Below are 14,047 nucleotides of genomic sequence, written 5' to 3'. Positions count from 1 at the left end.
GGATTCAATAAAAATAATAATTTCTTAATTCAACATATTTGCTTTATTTGGTTGCACTATAATTCTTCTTGGTAAGTATAAATTAGATGTCTCTAATAATTTCCAAAGTAATTCATTCACAACCCACATAAAAGGAACTTCTGACGTGAAAAAAATCGTTCGTGTATCAAAACCATTCTCCTAGTCGGTTATTTTGTAAAGAAATATCAGATCAAAGGGTTTTGAATAAATATTCTCAGAAGCAGATATGAACGCATATGGTATGTACATCAAAATCAACATTATAAAAACAAATGCACTGATTACAATAACTATGTACAAATGTAATTATATTAATTGCATCCTTACCTCAACCGAGACGAGACTCGGCTTTCTTTGATTAAAACGAATGCGATCTTTTTTTTTTTTATTTACATCCTGCATTGTTTGAGTTGCATTCAAAGCGACGATTTTATCTTTTTTTTGCACATTCATTTTTGCTACCATGTCATTATTACAAATACAAACGCGAAAAATCAAAAAATCCTTCATCAATGTTAAAAGTCTAATGTCGACAATTTTTAAGCATTATAAGTACTTAGGTATCTACTCAACATTTTTATGTAATGTTCTAAAGTGATTTTTATTGAATAGGTACTAAATTGATCTGTCATTCCGAAATATAAATAAAAAAACAACAAAATTGCAACTCATAAGTAGGTCAAGTTGACTGCGTTTGTAGTAAAGCATATGTATATTCAATTTATATACATGCACATATTGGTGTAAAACTCTTCCATATGAGACCCTTGGTGCCATCTATAAGTCTTATATTCAATTGTATATGTAAGAATAATGAGTTACCGAATAAAATTACACACAAAGCATTACTTCTTAAAATACGTGGTGGCCACACATAAAGAATACAGTAAACTATAAATTTGTAATTTTATAACATTTTTATTAGTCAATCATGTAATAAAAAAATATTAATATAGGTATTACGTAATTATTAATTTGCAGGTATTATCAATTTTTGATTAATGAAAATATTCTCATGGTTAATAAATTAATTAAAAAAGTACTTAAGCACTATTGGTTTGCTTACAGCAAAACTTAAAAGTGGGTAGCTATATACTATGTATTTACTTATTGTTAGATAAACTTATACCCAAGTACATCCGAGATTGCAACACTACTTATATGGGTATTGCAATTGTAATATACGATTTTGGACATACATTTTGTAAAACAGCAATTTAAAAAAGTTATGAATTTTATAATCACATTGGAATGATTAATAATAGAGTAATAAACATAATTATGGTTTCACCAATCAATATTTCAATTATTGATGCACGTGGAACATTCCACCTTACCTTATTTCATTTTTTTTAATTATCTTATGTTCAGTTAAAAATTTAATAAAAGGAATTTCTGGAAAAATAAGCGAAAAAGAAAATTTAACCTACCTATTCAATATTATTTACAAAAAGTGACATCACTGAGTTTTGAGCAATGTCTGAATGATCTTTGATGATTTAATGTGTTAGTAGGCAAGCACAAAAACTAGATTATGCCATCAAACGTCATTCGCTAAAGAGAAAGTTACCTGTTTTAAATAATGTAGGTATTACGTATACTGCATACGTATATTTTATTAGTAATATTGACAATGAATTGTAACTTTTTTAAAGTAATATACTTAATAAAAGCAAATATATACAGATGTCATAATTAAATGTAAATAGCATTAGCGATAATTTTTCTAATGTACCTAGTTACCTATTGGGTTATTAGGGCAAATTTCACGTAAGTGTTTTATAACTGTGTTTAGGAAATGTATGAATAAGACAACAGTTAAACTATTAAACTTTTTGAAAATAAATCGGAGCCTTTACTATGAATAGATGGATACACAATATACATACACCTTTTGCCGGATTCTACAATAACCTAACCTAAATGTAATTTAATTGTATAAATTATACTTCATACTATCTTTATCCCTATCTGTTTGTAATATAAATGGGTATAGAGATAGAATGTAAGAGGAACTATTACCTGTTTTCCTATAAGACATAGTGAGCCGTGTCCTAAACTCCTTAAAGTATGCCGAGAAGCCAAACACAATTCAAGGTCTCAGCACTATCAAAACATCCCATGCCACAGAAATATCCAGTGTTAGCACAAACACTTGTCACTAATATTCACAACAAAGAAAATACACTGATAGTAAGTATTAAAATTGAACGAAACAATTGCAAAAACACCTGCAAATATCGAAAAAATAACACACGTTCAAGTAAAGGTTGTTTTCAACATGGCCGCCTCTAAACTCTATTTCACAAGATTTGTTGACCCTGGCAGTTAGACAGTTTCTATTGGTTGCTATACCGTAGTTAGCGCGCTCATTGGCCGAATTCAAGGTTATGGACAAAACATCGACATGCACCTGTCACAGATCTACTAAAATAATTTTAATGTTGCGATTTAAAAAATAGCGATAGTAATTTGCACAATAAAAAATTACTAACTAAATAAAGAATTTTTGTCACTATCTAATAAAATATCACAACTTACGATCAATTTCAAATATGAATGGAATATGTTGCGCCCTCATGCGATCGACCTTGAAACTAAATGTGGTCGATAATAAGAGTGAAAATACATACTTTCACTAGCCCATAGGTAGAGCCACAAGCAACAAAACATTAACCCGGGAGTGTGACGCACGTACGATAATTTAATAATAAATTGCAACGTAGATACATTTTTACGCGGCAGTACATATAACTCACCTTTTATTAAAATCCATTGCATTTATGTTGCATAGCAATTATTCNAACTCAATTGCTTCAATAGCGTATTATTATTTTACTTATATAGATTTTATGATTATGTTTGTTTATTAATGCTTCACATGAAGAAATATAATTTGTTAATTTTTGTGTTGTTTAGATACTTGAAACCAAGGTTAGTAATAATCAGTTTGTTAAAAAATTTATTTAAAAATCGAGAACATGTAAAAATGAGTTTCACAATTATTATTATAAGTAAATTGATTACCTACAGACAGATGCATTTCCTTCTTTGGTAATATGCCTAACAGTTACATTAGATACATGTAATATATTTGTTTATGTATGAATTAACTATAATGATCACATTTTAATAACAAATTTCCTAAACAAGAATGGTTATTGTAACTACATTATCTACCACAATTAATCAATTACGCAAATTCGTTTACATTTTGATGAATTTCTATGAGTAGACACAATAATAAAGTAAATGCCATAAACAGATTTTACAGGAATGATGGAATTAATAAACATTTAAACAAATAATAACTTATTAATAACGACAATATAGTTGGAGATTTTTTATAAATTACTTCAAAAATGTAAAAGAAAATGAGTTGTAGTTTTAGCTTGCATGATACTAATAGCAAGTTTATGAGTTAAAAATTTAATAAAAGGAATTTCTGGAAAAATAAGCGAAAAAGAAAATTTAACCTACCTATTCAATATTATTTACAAAAAGTGACATCACTGAGTTTTGAGCAATGTCTGAATGATCTTTGATGATTTAATGTGTTAGTAGGCAAGCACAAAAACTAGATTATGCCATCAAACGTCATTCGCTAAAGAGAAAGTTACCTGTTTTAAATAATGTAGGTATTACGTATACTGCATACGTATATTTTATTAGTAATATTGACAATGAATTGTAACGTTTTTTTAAAGTAATATACTTAATAAAAGCAAATATATACAGATGTCATAATTAAATGTAAATAGCATTAGCGATAATTTTTCTAAAGTAGTTAGTTACCTATTGGGTTATTAGGGCAAATTTCACGTAAGTGTTTTATAATTGTGTTTAGGAAATGCATGAATAAGACAACAGTTAAACTATTAAACGTTTTGAAAATAAATCGGAGCCTTTACTATGAATAGATGGATACACAATATACATACACCTTTTGCCGGATTCTACAATAACCTAACCTAAATGTAATTTAATTGTATAAATTATACTTCATACTAGCTTTATCCCTATCTGTTTGTAATATAAATGGGTATAGAGATAGAATGTAAGAGGAACTGTTACCTGTTTTCCTATAAGACATAGTGAGCCGTGTCCTAAACTCCTTAAAGTATGCCGAGAAGCCAAACACAATTCAAGGTCTCAGCACTATCAAAACATCCCATGCCACAGAAATATCCAGTGTTAGCACAAACACTTGTCACTAATATTCACAACAAAGAAAATACACTGATAGTAAGTATTAAAATTGAACGAAACAATTGCAAAAACACCTGCAAATATCGAAAAAATAACACACGTTCAAGTAAAGGTTGTTTTCAACATGGCCGCCTCTAAACTCTATTTCACAAGATTTGTTGACCCTGGCAGTTAGACAGTTTCTATTGGTTGCTATACCGTAGTTAGCGCGCTCATTGGCCGAATTCAAGGTTATGGACAAAACATCGACATGCACCTGTCACAGATCTACTAAAATAATTTTAATGTTGCGATTTANGGCCGTTATCCGAAATACCTTTTGGCCTATTTCTGGCCGTAACATAGTACGAGGCGTTATCAGAAAATGCGTTCAATGCTTTAAGGCTAATCCTATTAACCTCAATCCAATTATGGCCGATCTACCCACTAATCGCGTAGAGGCAGCCAGGCCCTTTATAAATAGTGGGGTAGATTACGCTGGGCCTATTTTACTAAAAGAAAAATTAGGCAGAGGCAAAAAATGTTACAAGGCTTACATTGTCATGTTTATTTGCTTATCAACCAAGGCAATTCATATCGAACTTGTCACAGATCTAACGTCAGAAGCGTTTTTAGCCGCTCTACGACGTTTTGTGTCACGACGAGGAATGATATCAAATATATATTCAGACAATGGTTCAAATTTTATAGGCGCTAACCGAGAATTAAAAGAACTATACAAACTCATCAATTGTAATAAGTTTCAAAATGATGTAAACAATTGTCTTTCAAGCGAGAAAACAACGTGGCACTTCATGCCTCCCAAAGCTCCACATTTTGGAGGACTTTGGGAAGCGGGCATAAAGTCCATCAAATTTCATTTGAAACGAGTCATTAGTAACACGTATTTAACATATGATGAAATGTATACATTGCTAACGCAAATTGAGGCTATCCTCAATTCCCGTCCTCTCCTACCGATTCCAAACTCTCCCGACGACCTGGACATATTAACTCCAGGTCATTTCCTTATTGGAACACCACTTACTGCCGTTGTGGATCCAGATGTTAGCAACATATCCTATAACCGATTGGACAGATGGCAGAGAATTCAACAAATATCTCAGCATTTTTGGAAGAGGTGGAGAATGGAGTATCTATCGTCGCTTCAGCAAAGAACGAAGTGGAAAACCAAGGAACCAAATGTCCTTCTGGATTCCGTTGTGATCCTCAAGGAGGACAATTTGCCACCATTAAAATGGTTAATAGGCAGGGTCATCGAACTGCATCCAGGACGTGACGGTGTTGTGCGAACAGTGACCGTAAAAACCTCAACGGGAGTGCTAAAACGTCCCACATCCAAAATTTGCCCGATACCCGTTAGCGACAATTAAAAAACGTTGAAAGTATATTCTTTCAAGGCGGGCGGGATGTTCGGTGTCGATGTGTTCATATTTGTTTATATTTTTTATAGTTATTTTAGTTTGTATTTTTTTTGTATATAACTGTATATCATATCTATTACTTGTAATTCTATGTAAGTTGAAATTGTGTTGCAAACAGCTTTGGGCCTCTTTATTACACCCTTCAGGTAGGTACCAAATGTTGGGAAAGTCCGAGCCCCCAACTACGTCACGCCGGACTTTCTCTGGGTACCTGAAGGGTGCATAGCAACAATAGTAGCGTTGACCAAGGGGTCTGTTTACTTAGAGGCGTGTCCTATTTGTGCAGACTATTTAAGTCTCGGACCACAGTTCAAATTATTCATTATAATCACTATATTCAATTCATTATTATCCACTTATATTAATTCATTATTATTATTCATTCTATTACAAGTNTTAAACTATTAAACGTTTTGAAAATAAATCGGAGCCTTTACTATGAATAGATGGATACACAATATACATACACCTTTTGCCGGATTCTACAATAACCTAACCTAAATGTAATTTAATTGTATAAATTATACTTCATACTATCTTTATCCCTATCTGTTTGTAATATAAATGGGTATAGAGATAGAATGTAAGAGGAACTATTACCTGTTTTCCTATAAGACATAGTGAGCCGTGTCCTAAACTCCTTAAAGTATGCCGAGAAGCCAAACACAATTCAAGGTCTCAGCACTATCAAAACATCCCATGCCACAGAAATATCCAGTGTTAGCACAAACACTTGTCACTAATATTCACAACAAAGAAAATACACTGATAGTAAGTATTAAAATTGAACGAAACAATTGCAAAAACACCTGCAAATATCGAAAAAATAACACACGTTCAAGTAAAGGTTGTTTTCAACATGGCCGCCTCTAAACTCTATTTCACAAGATTTGTTGACCCTGGCAGTTAGACAGTTTCTATTGGTTGCTATACCGTAGTTAGCGCGCTCATTGGCCGAATTCAAGGTTATGGACAAAACATCGACATGCACCTGTCACAGATCTACTAAAATAATTTTAATGTTGCGATTTAAAAAATAGCGATAGTAATTTGCACAATAAAAAATTACTTAATAAATAGAGAATTTTTGTCACTATATAATAAAATATCACAACTTACGATCAATTTCAAATATGAATGGAATATGTTGCGCCCTCATGCGATCGACCTTGAAACTAAATGTGGTCGATAATAAGAGTGAAAATACATACTTTCACTAGCCCATAGGTAGAGCCACAAGCAACAAAACATTAACCCGGGAGTGTGACGCACGTACGATAATTTAATAATAAATTGCAACGTAGATACATTTTTACGCGGCAGTACATATAACTCACCTTTTATTAAAATCCATTGCATTTATGTTGCATAGCAATTATTCATTGGACAGAAGTTTTCATCATTTAAAAAGGTAGATAAAATTGTCATTACTTTTTACAAAAATTAATACCAAAATTATAAACAATACTACGTCGCAGTTACTTTTTATGTTGTTTTGACGTTGTTAATCAAAAAATGGATGAGTTTGAGTCGTTTTAAACGAGATATTAGCGTAAATAAGCTCGTTGAAGTGATCTTGAATCTTTTGCGCTTGACAACAAAGTTGCTAGGCAACCAATCACTCTGGGAGATCCTTATTAGCACGGCTGCATAATAATATTGATGAATGAATTCTTTTCCACTTTCTACTATTCTTTATTATTTTCTACGTATTTACAGAATAAACGTCTGTTAAATTTAAAAAAGGCAGATTCTCCTGTTCTTTAATTCTAACTATAAATTGCAAGCAATATTTGGAACATAATGATTAACGATAATGAAGCTTTAAAATATATGCCTCTGCTCTTCAATTAGTAGATGGCAGTATGTATTACGGATTCAATAAAAATAATAATTTCTTAATTCAACATATTTGCTTTATTTGGTTGCACTATAATTCTTCTTGGTAAGTATAAATTACATGTCTAATAATTCCCAAAGTAATTCATTCTCAACCCACATAAAAGGAACTTCTGACGTGAAAAAAATCGTTCGTGTATCAAAACCATTCTCCTAGTCGGTTATTTTGTAAAGAAATATCAGATCAAAGGGTTTTGAATAAATATTCTCAGAAGCAGATATGAACGCATATGGTATGTACATCAAAATCAACATTATAAAAACAAATGCACTGATTACAATAACTATGTACAAATGTAATTATATTAATTGCATCCTTACCTCAACCGAGACGAGACTCGGCTTTCTTTGATTAAAACGAATGCGATCTTTTTTTTTTTTATTTACATCCTGCATTGTTTGAGTTGCATTCAAAGCGACGATTTTATCTTTTTTTTGCACATTCATTTTTGCTACCATGTCATTATTACAAATACAAACGCGAAAAATCAAAAAATCCTTCATCAATGTTAAAAGTCTAATGTCGACAATTTTTAAGCNTTAAAAAATTTATTTAAAAATCGAGAACATGTAAAAATGAGTTTCACAATTATTATTATAAGTAAATTGATTACCTACAGACAGATGCATTTCCTTCTTTGGTAATATGCCTAACAGTTACATTAGATACATGTAATATATTTGTTTATGTATGAATTAACTATAATGATCACATTTTAATAACAAATTTCCTAAACAAGAATGGTTATTGTAACTACATTATCTACCACAATTAATCAATTACGCAAATTCGTTTACATTTTGATGAATTTCTATGAGTAGACACAATAATAAAGTAAATGCCATAAACAGATTTTACAGGAATGATGGAATTAATAAACATTTAAACAAATAATAACTTATTAATAACGACAATATAGTTGGAGATTTTTTATAAATTACTTCAAAAATGTAAAAGAAAATGAGTTGTAGTTTTAGCTTGCATGATACTAATAGCAAGTTTATGATGTATTTTAATTAATAATAAGAACTTAACAAGATCTGAACATATCCGCATGGTTGTTGACTAGAGTGCCATCTGACGAAACTTACTGAAATCGATCGTCTACGCGTGGGCGCCAAAGACGGCGATCTACTCTTTGGATATCGCTGTAGGAACGCTCTGAAACAAGGAAAAATGTAATTGGAGACCAGCAGATGGCGCGAAACGACAGTTTCTGTATAAATACCCCAATTTTCTGGTATAAAAGTAAGAATAATGGTAAATCATCATAAATGCGGAAATGATGACTTCTGTAACGCCGACTCGGACATGTGAAATTAAAATAGAGTAAAGCAAATGATGGATAACAATCAATTAGGTACTTCATAAATTTTATAGATAGACAATTCAATAAAATAGATATGAAAAGCAGATTGTATTAGTTGGACGTTTTATTATTTGTAGATATTTAATAAATCTACTACTGAATTATACTTTTCACTGTAGGAATTTTGTTTACTGCGATGAGATTACTGAAAACACCCGTTCCATATGAGCATTATGGCCTGGGTTTGAAGAAAGACAAATGTATGACATGACCACGACAATACTCACTTCGTTCGTGTTGTCTTTTCCTACCGTAATTCCATGATCCTAAGTAACCGGTTGTTTTTGTCTTTGAAAAAACATTCTTTGGTCAATACAATTTAATAAATTAACAAACATAAATTAAGGACACTTTTTAAAAACCCCCGCCGGACGCCCATCAAATTAGGATAAATCCGGAGAATCCCGGACGGATGGCAGTCCTAATCATAGGTGACTTGCATGGGTGTTAAACAAATTTAGGTATTAGTAAGGTGACCATACGTCCCGGATTTCCACCTTGCGTCCCGGATTTTTCTAGAAGCAATATTTCTCGCGGATTCAGGTTTTTTTGTCCCGGATTGTCCCGAATTTTTGAAAAGGTTCTTATTTTCAATATTTATTTTAAATATATTTCAACTAGAATTTTACGAAAATTAGCAGAGTTCTTTTTCTGCCTGCCTGGCACAAATGCTTCTACGGAAAGAATATTTTCTTTAATGAATAGCCTTTGGACAAGTGACAAGACTCGACTTGAAATAGACACACTAAAAGCGATATTACTTACTAAAGTTAATTATGAAGAAAATTGTACAGAATTTTATACAATGCTTCAAAGTAAAAAAGACCTACTGAAAAAGATCCATAGTTCAGAAAAATATAAAAAGTTTTGTACTCAGTAATTCTGATTAAAAAAAATGTGATTCATTTAAAAAAAAATACTGATTTTTATTATATCCTTAAATAGTATTTGTTATGTATAATTTTTATTAAAAAATTATATTTAAGTTATTTAACTTAACTAAAAAATATGATCACCTTAGTATTAGTAATACTGCACCCTAGACATATTCTGGTGCACCGCTGCGTATGGCAGCCCTTTAAAGATTAAAGGCACCTTTCATGAATACATTGATCAAAATGCGACAGCGAGGAAATTCTAATCAAAACTCTAAAGAACATTTCTGTTACCATATGACGATTACTTTATTGTTGGGGTCATACAATTATGAAAAATGTTTCTTTTACCTCTGTATTTTATGAGCTGTGGTTGACTATCCTGTTGAGCAGGCTGTCTTTTCACTGCACCCGTGGATGATCTGTTGTTATCTTTGAATGATCCAGACGATTTTAATGTTGATGGCTGCACACAGAAAACATCTTGATTCAATCTGAAAGATGCCACTGATGGTGCTCCCAAAGTGTCGTCATCGTACGAACTGATATCAATATCAGTCAATACTGAAACAAAAAAAAAATAATCTTCAGTTTCCTTTAATCGTTGTATTATGTAAGCATACATTATTACATTTTTATGTGTAAGATAACTGCTTTTAGTTCATCAACCTTAAATGAAAACTTATCACTTGTTTTCATATGGCTATTGTTTTCAGTAATACTAACATCGGTAACGGCTGGTGTATAAGACCATTTACTTTTATTTTTTACAAACTATAAAGAGCTTTGCTTGTTAGTTTCATAGAATCACGTTAAAATTGTGATAAATATAACAACATGTAGGTGATGTACTGCTCTAAAAAACTGTAGGTGTAGGAGACAATACACTGATGCTTACACATATTGTTACCCTATTGGTGTTTGGATGTTGGAACATAGTTATGTTACTGTCAATAAATAAAAGTAAAACAAAGATACTGGTATGCAGGGGAAGAAAAATTAGGAAAAGAAAATACAAAGAAAGGAGACGAAAGATTAGAAGAAATTGCTGATTTTAGGTATCTAGGAAGTCAGATAAGTTAGGACGGAAGGAATAGTAAGGATATAAAACAAAGGACAACACAGCCCTCAATAAAAAGAAGTCAATTTAGGAATTTGAAAAAGATTGTTAAAAGTGTATGTCTGAAGAGCGGTACTGTACAGGTGCGAAACATGGACGGTGGACGCAGGGGAAAACAATAGGTTAGAAGCATTCGAAATGAGGTGTTACCGGCGAATGATGAGGATACCGTGGATAGAGGTTAGAAATGAAGAGGTATTAGAAAAAATAGGAGAACAGAGGACTCTAAGGAAGTCAATAAGAAAAAGGAGAGATATATTAGTACCACGTCTTCTCAACCATGTAGGTCTAGTCAGAGACATATTAGAGGTAGAAACATGAGTTGAGGGGAGTAGACGTAGACCTAGATTAGATTATTGTTCGCAAATAGTTAAGAATGTGGGATGTTCTAGTTTTAGGGAAATGCGAAGATTAGCTCAGGATAGCAAAGAGGGGAGGTTTGTATCCAACCAGTCTTAAGACTGACGACCTTATATATATGATGATCGAAACTATTTATAATTTTAATTCTAAAGATACCTCTTAACTCTGATACTGTAAATATTTTTTAAGTTTTAACGATTTTTATGTTCTTGTTAGACTCAAAAACGACTAAACTTGCAAGCTCCAAATTAATCTTGATTCAAGGAATCTTCACTGTGACTGCGTATGACTTGCACTTAACTAACTTTTTGTACTGACGTGCCCACTAGTGTAACATATGAGTCGCTACTGATTCACCTAATGATTTTTTCACTATTTAGTGTCTACTCTTAGATTTATCTTTATTATGATCGTAAATACACTTTAATACCGTAATAAAATTTATCGTGTTAATATACGAGACGACCAAGCTCTATAGTAAAAGGCTTTATGGTATTCCTTTATTTTAGACGGCAATAACTTTCTGAAAGAAATTTTTAAGATTGTTGCGTCTACGTATTTACTGATAAGTCTTTTCAGCTTTTTTTTTGCCTAAGGAAGAAAAATATTTTGAAGTTATTCTATATTATAGTTCCCAATAATTACTATTTTTAAAGAAGTGGAATAAAATTTTACGAACATTGTAGATGTGCTGAATATTTTCGAATGTTGTTGAAATTATGTATTTGATCATTAAATTGTTGCTTACTTTTTTCATATATGATGCATTTAGTTTTATTCCAAGAAATGATTAATTTGGCTTCGTAACTGGGAATTCTCGGTGTAGATAACAATGAATAGTGTCAATAGCATGGTCTGATAAGCAAACCAAAATTCTTTGATTACAAGTAATAACAGATAATTAAGGAAAATAAAGAATAGTAATTCAACAGAATCTACAAAAAATATCATTTTTTTTACCAAGTTAATTTTGATATTATGTACCCTTACATATGTATTATAAGTAAATGTTATAAAAGAAGAAAGACAAATCGGATTATACCACTATGTAAATTGGGTTCCAGGGTGTAAAATATCAAAAATGGCCCCCGCAAATGGCAATTGCAAATTTCAATTTTGTCTCGTTTTCCGCATCTATTTCAAAAACTATCTATCACAGTAATCACAATGAAATAATTGTAAAACGTTTAAAATAAAATTTGAAACGTCTCAGTTGGAGCTATTTATACAAACAAAAGGTTGAAAAACTTTTGACGGAAAGATAATTTTTTGAAAAATTCATAACGTAGTTAATTCAATGGTTCTAACATTGGCCTTCCGGGAAAAAGTAATGATCATTGTGCACAATAAGTGAGCCAAAGAGAGGTATTTCTGAAGGACTTATAGTTTTTGTACAATCACAATTTACGATATTTTTAGGTTATGGTTATTTTAGACTGATCTGATGATTTGAAAATGAATAAATATTTCGGGTTGGTGTAAATTACCTTTTGGTGAATTCCGTCCAATGTATACTTATACTTCAGGGTGCAGAAGTGCTTTGTCTTGCGACCAATGTTTATGTGGATGGTACTTTTAAAAACTGTCCCAAATATTTTTNTATTTTAAAATAAGATTCATGTGTACCTCTCGTATTTTTCTTACTACCTTATAAAACTACAGAAACCTATTTGTTCTTCTCAAAAACGAATCACTTCTTACGATAACATTAGTTGTAAAATTTTATGTTATTATTCTAATTTTGTCATTTCTAAATTTTAAAGTATTCATAGTCATATTTCACCAGTAGGGTCATTTTACAAGTCCGTCATTTTGCAACCTTTATCCGGCTCGAAGGACCATTTAATTATGTAGAAAAAGCAAGCATCGTTTATACTATTCTTGCTGATGTACTACCGTACCACACTTTTTAATGAATAAATTCTTCAATGAGTAGTTTATTATTATATTATTTTAGCAGTTTTAAAGTATTTCTTAAGTAATTGCTTATATTTTTTATTAGAAAGGGGCTATATATTTGTATGGGTATAATTATGGACAAATGCAAGCAAACGCCAACGTTACTTTTATTTTACTACAAAAAATAACCTAAAGGTAACCTATCATTACAAAAAGGTTTTATTTTTTATCTATTCAAAATTAGAAAGGTTCAAGTTCTATAAAATTATGCATTTCTTTAATTAAATAAACCAACCTGTACTGTTGCTATTTCTTGCTTTATTTGTTATTTCTATTGAATCTTACGATGAATAAAAATATGTAATGCTCAATGCGTGTGTTGCGAAAGTGGGTTACTTGAAACTGTGCTGTTTTAAATAATGAAATTAATTCCTTTTGTAGCTGCAATGCAATGAATGAATAATGCATAGAATTAAGTTGCAAATCTATTATTTACAAAGTAGATTATTCGAAGAAATTTTCTCATCATGTCATTAGAATGCAAGTGGAGTCAATTTAGGAAAGCAAAAGTTATAAGCTATAACAAACTGTTGAAATTATGAATAAGTTTTAATTCATGTATTAGAATTCGCTCGGCCAGTTTGTTACTGAAATATGTTAATTTGTTTATACCGAGACGTTGAATAATAATTGCTTTAATTTTATATTTTAAAAAAGTTAGATAATTTTTTAAGTATAGGAATTATTTAGGTTTTTGACTAATGTATGCCGCTAGCTCATTTTTTAACCTATCTGAATAGGATTTTTTAAAAAAATATGTGAATTCGGCTCTTATTTTTTGAAGAGAATCTTTTCTTTTTTAATTTT

At 31.1% G+C, this 14,047-nt stretch overlaps 1 protein-coding gene across 1 annotated transcript in view; it reads right to left on the bottom strand.

Moving 5' to 3' along the window:
- Positions 1-8,111: 8,111 nt before the first annotated feature.
- Positions 8,112-14,047, bottom strand: part of LOC108733882 — a 170,516-nt gene continuing 164,580 nt past the window's right edge. Inside the window, exons 5-6 of the mRNA XM_018465229.2 lie at positions 10,150-10,362; positions 8,112-8,715 (exon numbers count right to left, since the gene is read on the bottom strand). Coding sequence (XP_018320731.1) covers positions 8,642-8,715; positions 10,150-10,362 — 287 coding nt within the window. The 3' untranslated portion in view covers positions 8,112-8,641. The remainder of the gene's footprint in view (positions 8,716-10,149; positions 10,363-14,047) is intronic.

Source organism: Agrilus planipennis, unplaced genomic scaffold (assembly GCF_000699045.2).
Source record: "Agrilus planipennis isolate EAB-ADULT unplaced genomic scaffold, Apla_2.0 scaffold85, whole genome shotgun sequence".
Classification (NCBI taxonomy): Eukaryota; Metazoa; Arthropoda; class Insecta; order Coleoptera; family Buprestidae; genus Agrilus; species Agrilus planipennis.
Note: the sequence above shows the minus strand (reverse complement) of the source record. Positions and strands in the feature narration are given on the sequence as shown.